Source organism: Lampetra fluviatilis, chromosome 9 (assembly GCF_964198595.1).
Source record: "Lampetra fluviatilis chromosome 9, kcLamFluv1.1, whole genome shotgun sequence".
Lineage (NCBI taxonomy): Eukaryota > Metazoa > Chordata > Hyperoartia > Petromyzontiformes > Petromyzontidae > Lampetra > Lampetra fluviatilis.
In genome coordinates, this window is record NC_136283.1 from 727526 (window position 1) to 744848 (window position 17323).

Genomic DNA, 17323 nt, shown 5'->3' on the forward strand with positions numbered 1-17323 from the left:
GGGCTCGCGTCACGGATCGGCCCGATTCCGAGGATTCGTGTCGTGGTGTCTGCTCGCGTTGGCGGCTAGCGGTCGGGCTCATGTTGGGTGCTCGTGGTACAGTGCGCTAGTAGTATGGATACACATACCGCAGCGTCAGTGCGGTGCGAAAGAAGTTGAAAGTACAGTACATACTCATTACCCTACACAGGTCCCCCGCTCGCCACGCGCCACTCAAGTCGCCATCGGATCCCCAGCAAACACGGAATGACGTCTGGTCAACGTTGGCCCAACGGTGCCAACCGCGTGCCAACGTTGGCTCGACGTTGGCACGCGCACTGGCTTATGTCGCGCGCGTCATTTGCGTGATTGGTTAAATTGCACATTGAGCGGCGCGGGGAATCGGCGTAATTTACAGTGAGGACAACAGCAGCAGCAACTATTGTCATGATAATAGCAGCAGCAGCAGTAACATCAGTAGCAGCAATAACATCAGCAGCAGCAGTAACATCAGTGGCAGCAGGAGCAGCAGCAGCAACTGTCATGCTAATAGCAGTAGCAGGAGCATCAGTAGCAGCAGCAGTAACATCAGCAGCAGCTGTCATGATAATAGCAGCAGCAGGAGCGGGATTAGTAGCAGCTGTAGTCGTAGCGGCTGTAGTAACACGAGAGATGTCACCAGCAGCAGCAGCGGCGACAACACAATCAGCACTCGCAGCAGAAACAACTCGACACGTCAACATCTCTGTGGCCTGGAGAAAAGGAAAATGCATAAGAAGCGACGTTTCGGGCAATGGCTCTTCACAAAGATGACAGCAGGAGGGGTTGGGCTCGTTTGATGGTTTGGGCTCGCGATGTATCTGCTATGAAGTAGGTCCATTGATGCATGTGCCGAGTCGAGGTTTACTGAGTCGAGGTTTACCGAGTCGAGGTTTACTGCGCTTGTGCGACCCGAGTTCAATTCCCGCTCACGGTCAACATCAGTGGCGATTCTGAACCGGTCCTGGGCATCCCCTGGGTCGGCTGAGCCTCAAATGAATACTTGGTGCGGTGTGTAAACATCGCCACGAGGGAGACAAAGGCGGCCGGGCGTGGTGTTGGCCACCCACCCCCTCGTGTGTCGTGCCGGCCTTCATAGGTGCTCACTAACAGCACTTGCCCCTACAGTCTGGTAAGGCTACACAGGGGATCTTTGTCTTTGGTAATGGTCATGGTGATAATGGCGTGATTTCGGCCACACTACCCAGCCTTAACAGGCGCTCGCAAACTTCCCCCACGAGTCTACAGAGCCACCATGGGGGGATCTGTGCGTGCTGGTGGCGGTGCTGCCGCTGCTGCTGCTGGCGCAGCGCGCTACAGGGCCCACAGCGCGGGCCGCTCCGGTGCAGGTGGACCCAGAGCGCCTCGGCTCACGGGGGTCACGGGGGTCCGAGTCTCCCCGCCTTGCGCAGCTGCGAGCCTGGGGAGGCAGAGAGGGACACGCGCTGGCGTGAGGCCCCGGCGAGTTCACCAGCACCACGAGGGCCTTGGGGTCCTCTTCCTCGCTGAAGGCCGAACGCGACTGTGAGGGCGCTGACGCGGCCCAGTGTTAGCGCGCTGTCGACGAGCGCAGTTCAAACTCGGCGGCCGTCCCGGTCAATATTGCGCGTGCTGTGACAGTGGTGATAGTACCGCTACGCGCCGTCTGCTTAACGTTGGACGTTAAAGATCCCTCTGCCGTCTTTCGCAAGATTTACACGCGCGCACGCACATACCTCGACCACTGCTGTCGCGGCGAGATTGCGGAGTGAGAAGTGACGAAACAATAACGCAGTGTCGCCAGATCGAAAATATCCCCGCTCTCTCCCCCTAGTGCCCGGTTCGCGCGGCTAGGAAGCTCGGTAGTGATGGGTGAACATCGCCTGCGGGTCGTTTAGGATTGGCTGCGCTTCGTGTGGCGGCCCTGGGTCGTGTGGAATGAGGTCGCGATGGGCCGTGAGCGGCCCGTGGGACGTGGCTCCTCGGTTTGCAGCGCTGAACGTGCGCGCCGCTGCCCCTCGCGCCACCACCACGGACCACGTTGACCGTCTCCGAATGCAAATCGTTACACGCTGCACGCGCCAGATAGCTGCTAATCCTAACCCCGCGTGATGCGTGCACGCGTGTGTGTGTACTCGTATGTTTACATACCTGTGTATGTGTGCGTTAGTGGATTGTTGCATTGCGGGGACGTATATGCGATGTCGTCACCGTGGGTAAGCCTTCATGCAGCAGTGGATAGACCCCGCGTCTCGCGAGCACACACCCCGATGCTGCTGCTGCTGCTCTCACCTATTTGTCGTGCCAGGTGAGCGCCGCGTACTTCTCCGCCAGGACCCCCTTGAGCTGCGCCGCGTGCACGTGGTCCCGCGTCTCCACCACGCAGGTCACCTGCACACGCGCACGCGGTTTAATAACAGCCACGCCCAGAAGAACAATGGTGACACAACTCATTGTCGTAATGACAATGACCGGTTGTAACACGCTGCGAAGTATCCGCTCAGACGAGCGGGCTGTGAGACGCCCCCGGCAGGTGCTGCACTCACCTGCACGCTGAACGAGTCGGTGGCGAGGAAGGTGCGGTCGAGACTGATGTCCACCAACCTGGGGGAGGGTGAGGGGAGACAGGTCACACACGTGACCACCACCACTCACGTGACCACCACCACTCACGTGACCACCACCATGCTCAGGTGCACGTTCATCCTGGCGAGGAACTCGAGAGACGAGGACGCGTGGCATGACTCGAGTCCACGTAGAACCACACTTTGCCCGCCCGCCCGCCCGCCTGGGCTCGGCGCAGGCGGCCAGGCGACTCACCTCGCCTCCTCCCTGCCCAGCAGCTCCAGCAGTCTGCCCGGCTCCGCGGGAGAGTCGCTCACGCGCACCGAGAACTTGCAGAGTCGCCCGTCCAGCACCAGCGCGCGGTCCATGCAGCGCTTGAAGTGGGAGACGTCGGTGCTGCCGCTCGCCAGGACGACCACCACGCTGGGGGGGGGGGGGGGGGGGTGACGCGCAAGAACGTCACACGTGGGACACTTGTACACGCGCACGCTGATATCTCGATGTGAATTGACTGTTAACGCAGCCAGCGTTCATTGCTTCGCGTGTCACGTGGGGCGTCTTTGACGATCATCGGGCGCGTGCAGGCAGCGTGGAAACGAGTTAATTTGTCTTTGAATGGGGAGGAGTCATGTGGTAAACGCGGAAAGACGAAGCGTGGTGCCGTGGTGGTGGTGCCACCGTGGGGACTGGGGTTTGGGAAACCCCTGGGCTATGGAACTCTAGAAGCAGCGTCGCTAGTAGACTCCAATAGGCGGCACGTGGTGTCTACGAACAGCGCAAGCCATAGCAGGATGGTATATTGGCTGTGGTGTGTTGGGTCCGATCACGTGGTTTTTATTCGTGTTATTACTTGGCGTGTTTACCCAGAAAAGCCTCACTGAGTCTCATGACTTTTTTTCAGGAGGGTCATGCCAAGTTTGCGAAGTTGGGGGAAAGGATGACTCCTGCTGTGCATGTGCGATCCCAATTGAGTAGTTTGCAGAAAAAATATATAATTTGACAAAATTTGGACCCTGACGCCAACACACGGTGGACTACCCTGGCGAATGACTTCATAAGAGATATTCCGTGCACCGTGAAGCAGGCTGCACGTACCATCAACGTGGTTGTTACACCCGCAGTATTAATCGGGTCGGCCGCTGGAATCGAACCGCGAACCTCTACAACTAGCGGCGAACGGCGCTACCGCTGGGCCACAGGGAGAGATGTTCGTCTCGCATGACACTCACCCCGACGCCAAAGTAAACTTCATCTGAATCACTCGCAGTTCACCGGCGTTGCTTGTTCAATCAAGCCCGACCCACTGCTGATGCCACTCTGAATGTCGAATCCGGTCCTGCTTGTGTTGAACCAATGCTGCTGCTGAAATGATGCACACGCTGGCAGCACTTGCCCCAGCAGCATGCTAAGGCTACACGGGGGCCCTTTGTCTTTGTGTCGCGTCGCACGCTCACCGCTTGCCACGCAGCTCGGGCAGCTTTCCCGAGACGATGGCAGCGAGCGCGGCGGCGCCGTCCGCGTTCACGGCGGCGCCCTCGAACTCCAGCACCTTGAGCATGGCGAGCAGCAGGTCCTGCTCCCTGTACACGTGGGCACGTGGTGGGGGGGGGGGGCACGCGGGGGACACGCGGGTGGGCACACGGGTGGGCACGCGGGGGACACGCGGGTGTACACGCTGGGGGGCACGCTGGGGGGCAATGCGTACCGAGGGCGCTGAGTGGTGGCACCCCCAGGGCCCCCTCTCGGGGGGGCCGCTACCCTACCTGGAAGCCGAATTGCCAAGCAAGCGGAGTGGGCTGACGGCTCAGTCGTTTGGTGGGGCGGGGGCCGCGCCAATGCAGCGGGGTTGGGGTGGGGGGGGCAACCAAGGGACCCTGCCCCGCGCGCCAAAATGTTTAGCTGCGGCGGGGGGTGGGGGGAGGGGTGCGGGGGGGGAGACCCCCGTGTTGGGGGGGGGGGGTCTCAATGTCTGGAGGAGCCGAGTGGCAGCGTTCGGGGGCGAAGAGAGAGATTGTGACATCACCCACAGTGGCGCGTGATGGTGGTTGTGGTGGTTGTGGTGGTTGGTGGTGGTTGGTGATGAGACGATGATGATTATCGACGGCTCGTGTGGTGAGTTTTGCGATGTGCGTCACTGTGTGTGACCCAGCGGTCAGCACACCGCGCTACGGACCCAACGGGCTCAGTTCGACTCTGGGCCACGGCGATTATCTGAGCCAGTCATCGGGCCCCCAATTTTGTAACGTGTCGGCCTCAGCAGGTGCTCGCTAGCTGGCCCTCACATGAGTGACCCTAATGTGCGCGTGTTGGTGTGTGTTGGCGTCACTTGTCAGTACGTGTGTCAGTGTGTGTCACGGTGGGTCAGTGCATGTCGGTGTGGGTCAGTGTGCGGGTCATCGATGTGGCTCTCGCGTTCCACTCACGTGATCGACACCACCTTGTCGATCACGTGACGCCCCGTCGCGAAGGCGTTCGGTCCCACGGACTGTGAGCTGAGGTCTGCACACGCACAGGTACACACACAGGTACACACAGGTACACACACAGGTACACACACAGGTACAAACACAGGCACACACACAGGTACACACAAGTACACACAGGTACACACACAGGTACACACACAGGTACACACAGGTACACACAGGTACACACACAGGTACAAACACAGGCACACACACAGGTACACACAAGTACACACAGGTACACACACAGGCACACACACAGGTACACACAAGTACACACAGGTACACACACAGGTACACACAGGTACACACAGGCACACACACAGGTACAAACACAGGCACACACACAGGTACACACAAGTACACACAGGTACACACACAGGTACACACACAGGCACACGCAGGCACAGGTACACCTAGGAACAGGTGCACTCACACACAGGTACGCACAGATGCAGGTGAACACAGATAACACCGTCCATCTCACCCTCGCACAGTCGGTTCTCCTCGCCACTGCAGCTCTGTGTCGGCTGGCCCATGGTGAGTGCGCGCTGCCAGCTGGGACAGCTGGCCAGCTCAACACCCTACAACAACAACAATAACAACACCACTAACACAGCAGCAACAACAACAGCACTAACACAGCAGCAACAACAACAACAACAGCACTAACACAGCAGCAGCAGCAACAACAACAACAACTATCAATACCACCGCTGGGAATGCCACCAAGAGCAAGCGTCACAGTCAGTGACACACAGCACGAGTCTCACATTCGGTGGCACACAGCACGTGTCAGAGTCGGTGACACACAACACGTGACCCACAGTGGGTGACACACAGCACGTGGACACAGTCAGCACATGACCCACAGTGAGTGACACACAACACGTGTCACACAGTCAGCACGTGACTACCAGTCGGTGACACACAGCACGTGTCCAGACGCAGCAGCACGCCATGCCCAGGAGACCTCTCGCCGTGGCATTGGCGACCAGTCACGCGCCGACGACTCCGAGTCGATCTACCAGCGACCGGATGTGGTTTAGCACGAAATTAAACCCTGCCACCACCAACGCAACCACCATACAACAACGACCACCATCCAACAACAACGATCACCACCATCCAACAACAACGACCACCACCATCCAACAACGACCACCACCAACCAACAACAACAACGCCCACCACCATCCAATAACAACGACCACCACCACCCAACAACAACAACGACCACCACCACCCAACAACAACAACGACCACCACCACCACCCAACAACAATGACCACCACCACTCAACAACAACAATGACCACCACCACCCAACAACACCGACCACCACCGTCCTCCTCCTCTCCCGAACGCGAGACGGCGGCGTGTGTGTCTCACGACGACGGCGACGTGCGGGTCCAGGTGCTTTATGGCGGCTGCTGCCCCCGCCAGCAGGCTGCCCCTGCCCCCGGCCGGGATGACGACCGCCTCGACCCCCGGGACCTGCTCCATCACCTCCAGCCCCAGGGTCCCCATCCCCGCGATCATGTTGGGGTGGTCGTCACTGGCGGCAGGGGGAGGCACGGGGAGCCAGCGGCGGTCAGGGTGGGGGCGGTGCTCGGAGGGGAGCCGGACTCAGCTCGTGCGGGGCCTGTAGCAGATGTTGCTATAAAGGGGCCTTCATTTATTACTTCCCTTCTACGTGGCTTTACCGAAAGATCCAAGAATAAAGAGCCCTAAAAAAAAACATAAATATTAAAACACCAATTTTTTACTTGCACAGTAAAGTCATTGTATTTTTTCATTTACTATACAGCCAGATAATACGACAAATCGCTAACCTTAAACACCCGGTCGTTCATAAAAGTTGAAGGCGGTATAGTGCTATAGTAATAGAGCAAGTGCAGAATCACTGAACCTGAATTGACAGCTTGAAAGCGTTTAGCACGGGGCCTTTGAAAGTGCGGGGCCCGTAGCATTTGTAGCTACTTCTCCTACTCGGACAACCCGGCACTGGAGGGGAGGTGTGAGTGAGTGAGTGAGAGGGAGAGTTGCATGGAGCAAGAGCTGCGTGCGTGGTGGATATCAAGAAGAGCACAAGCGCCGCTACCCGCGCCGTTTAGCGATTTTCGGAGTTTTTTTTAAGTTTAATTCACATTGATTCGGTTCGCCACCCCATTTAAAGGCCGTCACGCTTCATGTTTATTGGGGGGGGGGCTGCCTCGTGTTGCGTGAAACACGAACAGAGGCCCCTTTGCTGACCCACTGCTGGACTAGGGTCTCGCCACGCACGTTGTTGGTCGGAGCGATTTGGTGAAGGCGGGGAGGGTCACTCACTCCTCCAGCAGCGCGCTCCCTTCCTCGCGCGCCACCTGCAGCGCGTGCGCCCTCGCCCCCCGCACCCCCTCCCCGCCGCCTTCGCCGCCGTTGCTGCTGCTGCTGCTGCCCCCCACCATCGGCGCCCTCGCCGCGTTCGCGCCCAGGTCCCGGCACGCGCGCAGCAGCGCCTCGGGGGCGCGCGCCGCCACGAGCACGCGCGCGGGCACGCGCATCTCGGCCGCGTGGTGCGACACGGCGAGCGCGTGCGCCGAGCTCCACGCGCCCACGGCGACCACCCCGCGCGCGCGCTGATCCTGCGCGGGGGGGGCGGAAGTGTGAGTGGGGGTGAGGGGGGGGGGCGCGTGCGGCGAGGAAGGTGGAGAGAAGAAGAAGTGTGGAGAAGTTGGGGAGAGTGAAGGGGGATGGGGGAGGGAGTTGGTGGCGGGGAGATGGAGAGATGGGAAGGCGGAGAAAGTGGGGGGGGGGGGTTGAGGAAACGGCGGAGGGGGTGCGGAATAAGAAGGAAGGGGGTGGAATGTGCGTGAAGTTGGGGGAGTTGGAATGGTGTCGAGAAGAAGGGTGGAGGAAGATGGGGAGGGGGTGGCGATGGGGAAGTGAAAAGGGGTGGGGGGCGAGCTGAGAGAATGTGGTTGTAGTTGGGGGTGAGAGAGGAAGAGAGCATCGTGGGGGGGGGGGGCGGGGGGTGGTCTGAGTTAGTGGTGAAATTCCACATTCTCGGAAACACGGAAGTTGACAAAGACAATGGAAGAAAGGGCGAGGTATGCGCCAGCAGCGTGGGGGAGACGCGTGCTTGCGACTGCACGGAGAGACGGGACGGAGGGACGCGAGCTGGGACATCGACGTCGCGTTGACTCGGGGAGAGCGCCACGGTGCTGGGCACGACGCGTTGCTACAAGGGGGGGGGGGGGGTGGTGAGGCTCAGTGATGGTGGTGGAAGAGCAGCCAACGGAGGGGACTCGCCAGAGAGGATGACGCCCGTGGAGATGGAGTAGCCATGAGGTGAGCGCGTGCAGGGGAGCGATATTCATCGTGGCCTCGCAGGACCGTGCGGGGTGACGATGGCGTGTGGGGGGATATCATCCGTCGCTGGATAGAACGTGCCGTATGGTGGTGCTGATTAGGTGGTGGGAGCTCGATGTGCTGTCCATGCTGACTTCTCGGTGAACGTGACTGACGGTGGTTGTTGATAGTGATGGTGACGCTGTTGGTGCTGATGACGCTGATAATGTCGGCAATTGTGGCGATGTTGAGCGCGGTGATGGTGTTAGTGAGGCTTGTTGTGGTGATGGTGATGCTGACGATGTTGGCAATTGTGACGACGATGATGTTGGTTATAGTGATGCTGATTGTGTAGTTGTTGATGATGGTAATGGTAAGTGTGGTGATGATCAGGATGAGGGGCCTTAGGCTCATATGGGGGAAGGGTCTGAGTGGGCACAAGTAACAAAAATGAATGAAGTCATCAAAATATGCATTTATTTACCTAGGTAACATTAACACATGTATTCGACTCAATGTATATTAATGATAGATAAACCACTCACGACAGTAATTTATTTTTAAAAACATTCTAACTTTAGCTGCTGTGATAACATCATGAATGTTGTGTGACCGTAATTCAGAGACCCCAAAGAAACATTTCCGATGGCCGTGCCAACCGTTGGCCAGCTGCGACTGCAACGTGGGATGGAAAGCCTCAAGCAGGCCAGGTATGCCAGTCAGTCGACCCGTGGCACCTGCTGGGTCTGTCCCGTGACCTCCTGCCAGCGCGGGTTCGACACTTCACTTGGCCTCAACGTGCACCTAGCCTGGCACAAGCGCCGTGGTGACGTCAGCGCCACTTAGTGGCGAATGGCGGTGGTGGTTGTTGCCGATCGCGGTGCTGCTGATGGTACTGCTGAGGGTGCGAGTGGTGGGCTTCACCCACCTTGCTCATCATCTGCAGGCAGTAGCGCACCCCACGCTCCTTGGCGCTGCCAGTGACATGGAGGAACTCCTTCTTCACGAAGATCTCCGACCCGTAGTACTTGGAGAGGCGCGAGTACTGAGTGCAGGAGGAGGATGGAGTGAGAGGAGGTGGTGGAGGGGGAGAATGAGGAGACGGGATTGAAGAGGTAGAGGGAGGAGGAGGTGGTGGTAGAGGATGGAGGGAGATTGAGGGAGGAGGAAGTGGTAGGGTTAGAATCTCCACCCGCGTTCGCATCATCGTAGAGTCGAGGGTTGGTGGATGACGAAGGCGGGTAAAACAACGCCAAGACCGGCACGGCCTAGGGAAGCCTTCATCCAGCAGTGGATTGACAAATGATCTGTTGGTGATTATCGCCTCTACCTCCCGGTGTGAAGCAGACAGTGAGCGCTCTGGCTCAGCGCGGACAGCAACAGTGCTGACTGATACCATCTGTCCCTTCTGGATGGGATAGCGCGTTGCCCCCTCGCGCACGTGGATTTTATCCGGGCGATCCGGTCCGCTGCCACTTGTATAAACACTCATTAATTTGGTTGAAAACATCTTAATACGATGAAGGACTGCAGAGCTTTGGCACATTTTTGGTAGCGCCGATGGCTCGCCGCCTGGCTGCTGCTGCCCTCCAGCTCGTGTCGGTGGTTCTTCAGTGATTGTGAGAGACGCAATTTGCATGAACCACGACACGATATGTAACATTAAACATCACTATAATGTAATTAACATTATCGTCACTGTCACGCACATGGGTTCCATCCCGCCTCATCCCTTCTCGTCGCTCCTCATCCCTCCTCTTGTCTCCCCGTGCCTGTCCATCTCCTACAAGACTCCTCCTCATCCATCGCCATCACTTCACGTCACTCGTCATCCCCCCTCGCTCATCCTTATTCCTCCCAATCTCCTGTCACGTGTCCCCACCGCTCCCCCCGTATCCATCGCGCACCATCGCTCGAAGCCTCTCCTCATCCTTTGTCATCTCTTCCATACTCCCCATCCCCACATCCTTCCTATCCCTCGAAGCCCGTCCCATTCGTCTGTCACCTCCTTCCCATCTCCCTCCTCCACTCGCCTCTCGTCGTCCCTCTCGATCCATCCACCCAACCACCCCGCCCCGCGACCCCCGCCCCCCGCCTTCCACCAATACCCCCCCCCCCCACAGCCCCCCACCATGCACGGAGTCCGCTGCACCGCGTTCTGGATCATGAAGGCGGCGGCGCTGATCTCTTCGAACTGGAGGGATTCTCCCTCCGCCGCGGGGCCCTGGCGGGGGGCGGGGCCCTGGCGGGGGGCGGGGCCCTGGCGGGGGGCGGCCCCCGCCGCGGGGCCCTGCAGCGGGGAGGGGCCAGCCCCCCCCGCGATTGAGGAGCCGCCCCCGTTCTCCACTCCTTTCACCTGCGCGCACAGAGCGAACCTCGTGTCTTCAGGCGACTCGGGGGGTGTAGTGGGGGGGGGGCTGCAGGAAGATGATGGGGGAGTGTGGGGCGAAGGGGGGAGAGAAGGTAGAGTGTTGGCTGTGGGGGGGGGTGTTGTAGAGAGAGGGGGGAGGAAGAGGAGAGTGTGGGGAGAGTGTGGGGAGGGAGGCGAGAGATGGTATCGACGGGCTTGCTGAGAGTGGAGAGAAAATGACGAGAAGTGCGAGAGGGAGTGGGGCGGGGGGAGAAGGAGGCGAGTGAGAGAGTGGGAGACGAGAGACAGACAGATACATAAGAGACATGGGGGGAGAGAGAGATGAGTATGAGCCTCTCACCCATGATGATGCGGAAGAGGAGGTTGATGAAGGGGGGGACCCCTCGCCCCCCTCCCCCTCCTCCCCCGGTCCACAGCCGCCCCCCCGCGGCTCCCCTATCGCCGCGTCATCCTTGCTGAAGTCACACGCGCGAGACACGCGATTATTATCACAGACATTCATCATCATAATCACCGTCATTATCATCATCAACTCACTCTTTCATCATGAGCACAACACATGTATCTATCGATTCATCATGATCATCGATTATCAGCTATGGTCTATCCACTGCTGGATGAGTAACTTGCCATGTGGCTCAGTGGCAGAGCGAGCGGCGCACAGTGATGTTGTAATCCTGGATTGGGGGTTGACTCAGCCCATCATCCTTACGGAATCGATACAAACGAGTGTCACTTTGTGGTAGTGGTCAATAGTGGGTTGTCACATGGATCGCCTCGCCCCCGCCATAGGAATGAGGAATTTCTCCCGCTGACTCAAGGCTGTAGACAGGAGATGAGCACCGATTCAAGGAGGACATCGCTGTGACTGCCTGGGTGTCGGCAGTCACAGTGTTTGTAGGTATACAAACACAAAGATCCCCCGTATAGCCTTAGCAGACTGTTGGGGAAAGTCCCGTTAGCGAGTAGCACCTATGAAGGCCGACAGAGCACGCAAGGGGGTGAGTGGCCAGCACCACGCCCGGACGCCTTTGTCTCCAAGTGGCAATGTTTACACACCGCACCAGGTACTCGTTTGAGGCTGAGTTGACCTAGGGGAGGCCCGGGACCGGTTCAAATAATCGTTACTGGTGTTGGCGCAACGCGCTAACCGCTGCACCACTCACACACTCACGCACACACTCACGCACACTCGCACACACTCACACACACTCACGCACACTCACACACACTCGCACACACACTCACACACACTCGCATTCACCCACTCACGCACACTGACACTCACGCACACTCACGCACACTCGCATTCACCCACTCATACACACACACTCACGCACACACACACTCACGCACACTCACGCACACACTCACACGCACACTCACGCACACACTCACGCACACTCACGCACACACTCACACGCACACTCACGCACACACTCACGCACACACACACGCACACACTCACGCACACTCACACGCACACTCACACGCACACTCACGCACACACTCACGCACACACACACACGCACACACACACTCACGCACACTCACGCACACACTCACACGCACACTCACGCACACACACACGCACACACTCACGCACACTCACACGCACACTCACACGCACACTCACGCACAAACTCACGCACACACACACACACGTACACACACACTCACGCACACTCACGCACACACTCACGCACACACACACACGCACACACACACTCACGCACACTCACACGCACACTCGCTTTCACCTGAGCAGCAGCACAGAGACCGCGTACACGACCATGCGCAGCAGGAGGCTCAGCACGGCCTGGAGGTCGCTCACTTGCTCGAGCCGATCGAGCTCCCCGTTGTTCACCCCGCCTCGAACGTCCACCCCTTCTTTAACGTCCACCCCTTCTTTAAAGTCCACCCCGTGTCTTGCGTTGTTCATCCCGTCTCGCACGTTCGAGCCGCGTCTCGCGCTCTTCAAATCTCTCGCGCTGAACACGTCTCTCAAGTTGTTCGCCCCGCCTCGCACTTGGGAGGCGCGTCTCGCGCCGCTCGTGCGCCTGGAGTTGATTGCGTCTCGCACGTTCGAGCCGCGCCTCGCGCGCTCCGCGCTTTTAACCATCGACTCGCGCCTCGCGCCCTCCGCGTCTCTGGAGTCGATCCCGTCTCTGAGGTTCAAGCCGCGCCTCACACTCTCTGCGTCTCTGAGGTTCAAGCCGTGCCTCACGCTCTCCGCGTCTCTGGAGTCGATCCCGTCTCTGAGGCTCAAGCCGCGTCTCAAGCTCTCCGCATCTCTGAGGTTCAAGCCGTGCCTCACGCTCTCTGCGTCTCTGGAGTCGATCCCGTCTCTGAGGCTCAAGCCGCGTCTCACGCTCTCCAACCTCTCCCTCACGCGTTCCACGTCTCTCACGCTCACCACGTTGCCCTCCCCGTCTCTCGCGCTCTCCCCTTCGCTCGCACCCCTCACGTATCGTACCCCCTGCACGTCCTTCACGCTCTCCCCGTCTCCCGCGCCCCCCCTGTCCCTCTCGCCGTCCACCCCACTCGCGTCCCCCACGCTCCACACGTCTCCCTCGCCGTCCATCTCTCTCACGTCTCTCACGGTCACCACGTTGCCCATCACCGCCCCCACCCCCCACTCTCTCCCGACGCGAACCCCGAACTCGCAGGCCCCGCGGATTTCGCTGGCTCGCCCCCCACTCCCCGCACCCCGCCCACCCCTCCCCTGCTCAAGTCAACCCCGGCGAGCGAGGGGGTGCCGGTTCGGTCCCGGTGAGGCCGAGCCCAAGGGGGAAAAAGCGGTAGCGGAGATGTGTCCCTGGGACGCGGCGCAGTGGGGTTGGTGTGAGACGCGTTCACGGGTCACCCTCACGCTCCCTGCCCCCCCCCCACACACTCCCTGCCCCCCCCCCCACACACTCCCTGCCCCCCCCCCCACACGCCGCGCGCGCCGTTCTATAAATACCACGCGCGAGACCGCAACTGTGGGCGCGCTGCGCGGTGCCCCAACGCTCGATGTAGGTGATAGGGGGTCGGGGGCTGCCTGTGCGTCTGCGTGTGTATGCTTTTGTGTACGCGTGCGGGACTGTGGCTGTGTGGCCGTGTGTATCTATGTGTGTCTCCGTGTATGTCTGTCGGTACGGTGCGAAAGAAGTTCTATATTAATACATACGTGTCTGCGTGTGTGCGTGTGTCGCTGTGTGTCGCTGTGTGTGGTTGTGTCTGCTCTATATTTAGCTTTAGCACGCGCTGGGCAAAAGCCACGTGGCCTCCGTGCTCTCTGAGGTTCACAGATCGCTACCGATGCCATCCCCATCATTACCATCAAACATCACCACCACCACCACAAAACATCATCACCATCAAACATCATCACCATAACCACCAAACATCCCCACCACACATCACCACCAACATCGCCATCATCACCGTCACCACCAGGACCAGGAGTGGTCATCAACACTCCCACCACCACTACCACCACCAAACGATGTCGTCATCACGACCAAACCTTCACGCGCGGCGCGCAAGCACGAGACGAGGAGCGACACGCAAGCAGCTGCCCGGGAGGGGGGGGGTGGTAGGGGGAGTGGGGGGGGGGGTCGTAGGGAGCCCAGCTGGGGTCTGGCGGGGTCCCACACCACCTCCAAAAGGGGTCCGGGCTTGAGTCGCGGTCCTGTGGACAACCGGGCGTCGGGGGCAGCGCCGCCCGCCCGTGGAGCACCCCTCCCTGCAGCCTCGAGAAGAAGACATGGGCTGCGAAGTTCATGGCAGCGAGTTGGTTGAGACCCGTGCAGGACGAGGTGGAGGAGGAGGAGACGATGAAGAAGGTGGAGGAGGATTCCTGAAGCTTCCTGGAGCTCAGGGGTCCGAGGCGTGGGGGCTCCACCGTGCTACGGAGTCGCGTGACTCCGATGCCCGCAAGAGTCGCGCTCTGCGGTCTCTCCGCTCGCACCTGGGCGCAAACCGAAGCTTCCCGCGGTGTGCGGTGAATGCCCTGGGGAGAGGATCCCGCACTGAGAGCGTTAAGGGCTTAGATCGCTCCCCCACTCACCCACCCACTCGCTCCCTCCCTCCTTCCTTATTCCTCGCCTTACTTCTTTCACTTATTCACTCCCCCCCGTCTCTGCAGCTTTTCTCCATCCATTCACTCCCACCCTGCATCGTGCCCCCCCCTCTCTCCTTCCTTATCTCCCCACCATAATTAATCTTCCTCCTTCTGTAACCCATTCACCCTCTCTCTTCTCGTACCTCTCCTTCATTATCTCCTTCTTTCACTCTCCTCCCACCATTCTTTCCCTCTTACAGTCAATCCATCCCTCACTCACGTTTACCCTTTTCCGCTTTCATTTTTCCGGTTCTACTCTCATTTCTCATTCTCTCTTCATTTTCCTATCGTCCTCTCCTTTCCATGCCCCCCCCCCCAATCTCTTTCACTCGTTATGTAACATACGACGTTTCGGGAAATGTTTTTTCTTCACAGCAAAGGTGGAGGGGGGGGGGGCGGCTGGGTGGCAGTAATTGCCTTGGTTTGAATTTGTTTCGGTTTGAGCGAGCGCATCGATTGTTCCATCGCTGTTCCTGAGCGCAGTCCAGAAGGCCCAACACCGCAGGATGGGTGGGTGGGTGGGTGAGTGAGTGGATGAGGAGTGGGTATGTGGGTGGGTGAGTGATTGAGTGAGTGGGTGAGTGGGAGGGGATGGGTGGGTGGGTAGGTGAGTGAGTGGATGAGGAGTGGGTATGTGGGTGGGTGAGTGATTGAGTGAGTGGGTGAGTGGGAGGGGATGGGTGGGTAGGTGAGTGAGTGGATGAGGAGTGGGTATGTGGGTGGGTGAGTGATTGAGTGAGTGGGTGAGTGGGAGGGGATGGGTGGGTGGGTAGGTGAGTGAGTGGATGAGGAGTGGGTATGTGGGTGGGTGAGTGATTGAGTGAGTGGGTGAGTGGGAGGGGATGGGTGGGTGGGTAGGTGAGTGAGTGGATGAGGAGTGGGTATGTGGGTGGGTGAGTGATTGAGTGAGTGGGTGAGTGGGAGGGGATGGGTGGGTGGGTAGGTGAGTGAGTGGATGAGGAGTGGGTATGTGGGTGGGTGAGTGATTGAGTGAGTGGGTGAGTGGGAGGGGAAGGGTGGGTGGGTAGGTGAGTGAGTGGATGAGGAGTGGGTATGTGGGTGGGTGAGTGATTGAGTGAGTGGGTGAGTGGGAGGGGATGGGTGGGTGGGTAGGTGAGTGAGTAGATGAGGAGTGGGCATGTGGGTGGGTGAGTGATTGAGTGAGTGGGTGAGTGGGAGGGGATGGGTGGGTGGGTAGGTGAGTGAGTGGATGAGGAGTGGGTATGTGGGTGGGTGAGTGATTGAGTGAGTGGGTGAGTGGGAGGGGATGGGTGGGTGGGTAGGTGAGTGAGTGGATGAGGAGTGGGTATGTGGGTGGGTGAGTGATTGAGTGAGTGGGTGGGTGTGTGGGTGGGTGGGTAGGTGAGTGAGTGGATGAGGAGTGGGTATGTGGGTGGGTGAGTGATTGAGTGAGTGGGTGGGTGTGTGGGTGGGTGGGTAGGTGAGTGAGTGTATGAGGAGTGGGTATGTGGGTGGGTGAGTGATTGAGTGAGTGTGTGGGTGGGTGGGTAGGTGAGTGAGTGGATGAAGAGTGGGTATGTGGGTGGGTGAGTGATTGAGTGAGTGGGTGGGTGTGTGGGTGGGTGGGTAGGTGAGTGAGTGGATGAAGAGTGGGTATGTGGGTGGGTGAGTGAGTGAGTGAGTGGGTGGGTGTGTAGGTGAGTGAGTGGATGAAGAGTGGGTATGTGGGTGGGTGAGTGATTGAGTGAGCGGGTGGGTGTGGGTGAGTGTGGGTGAGTGGGTGGGCGGGTAAGTGAGTGGATGAGTGAGTGTTTGTGTGAACGAGTGAGCGGGTGAGTGGGTGAGTCCTGCAGTGTGGTGGTGGATGAGAAGACGCGGTCGAGTCTGATTAAGCTTCGGGTCTCGCTCAGGCAGCTCCGTGTACTATTACCTCGCTTCCATCTCCGCCCCCCCTCCAACTCCACCCGTCAACCCAAGCCCACTGCCCCCCCCTCCCTCCACCCCAACCTAAGCCCCCTAGCTCGCTAATTGGATAACGGTGCTCACCGTGATGAGGATTCCAAGATACCATTAGCGCGGATGCAACGAGGGCTTTATTGGTCTTGTGAGCGGGGCTGCCCGGGCTGATTACTCCATCCTGCCCTTGAGGAAAGCTTCTATCGTTTGCTGCCATGTTATTCATCAGCATCGTCACCATCAGAATTTTTGTCATACTGGAGGAATCCGATGAGCTATGAAGCTCTATTTCACGGACGTGCAGTAGGGGCACGGGGTCAGCAACTTACAACAACAAACAATACCGTCGCTACCATCGCCATCATCGCAACCCATTATTAGTCCACTGCTAGATGAACGCCTCCCCAAGCCGCCGCCATCTCCCACGGCCCTGCGATTTCACACTCCCCACCCTGCGCCTGCGCACGCAGAGAGAGCTCCATTCACCACCGCTCCATCTCCCCGTGGCGCACCGGGACCCGAGGGTTGCGGCTCGCTAATTGGACTCCCTCTGTGGGACGTCCCCGTT

General features: G+C 59.0%; 1 protein-coding gene across 1 annotated transcript; it reads right to left on the reverse strand.

Moving 5' to 3' along the window:
- Positions 1-230: 230 nt before the first annotated feature.
- Positions 231-13350, reverse strand: LOC144934265 (uncharacterized). Its single transcript, XM_078859946.1, has 13 exons — positions 12491-13350; positions 11071-11185; positions 10491-10715; positions 9288-9404; positions 7358-7653; positions 6419-6584; positions 5515-5611; positions 4986-5061; positions 4017-4142; positions 2818-2985; positions 2544-2601; positions 2290-2388; positions 231-1438 (listed from the first exon to the last, which is right to left on the reverse strand). The coding sequence occupies exons 1-12, from the start codon at positions 13348-13350 to the stop codon at positions 2290-2292; spliced, it is 2403 nt and encodes an 800-aa protein (XP_078716072.1). The 3' UTR covers positions 231-1438.
- Between the last annotated feature and the right edge of the window lie 3973 nt (positions 13351-17323).

Excerpts from the sequence above, each read along its gene's own strand:
- LOC144934265 (XM_078859946.1), bottom strand. The coding sequence starts at position 13,350 with ATGGGCAACGTGGTGACCGTGAGAGACGTGAGAGAGATGGACGGCGAG. Across the intron at positions 6,585-7,357 it reads GGGAGCGCGCTGCTGGAGGA|TGACGACCACCCCAACATGA; the intron begins GTGAGTGACCCT and ends CCCTGCCGCCAG. Across the intron at positions 2,389-2,543 it reads CCGACTCGTTCAGCGTGCAG|GTGACCTGCGTGGTGGAGAC; the intron begins GTGAGTGCAGCA and ends GCGCGTGTGCAG.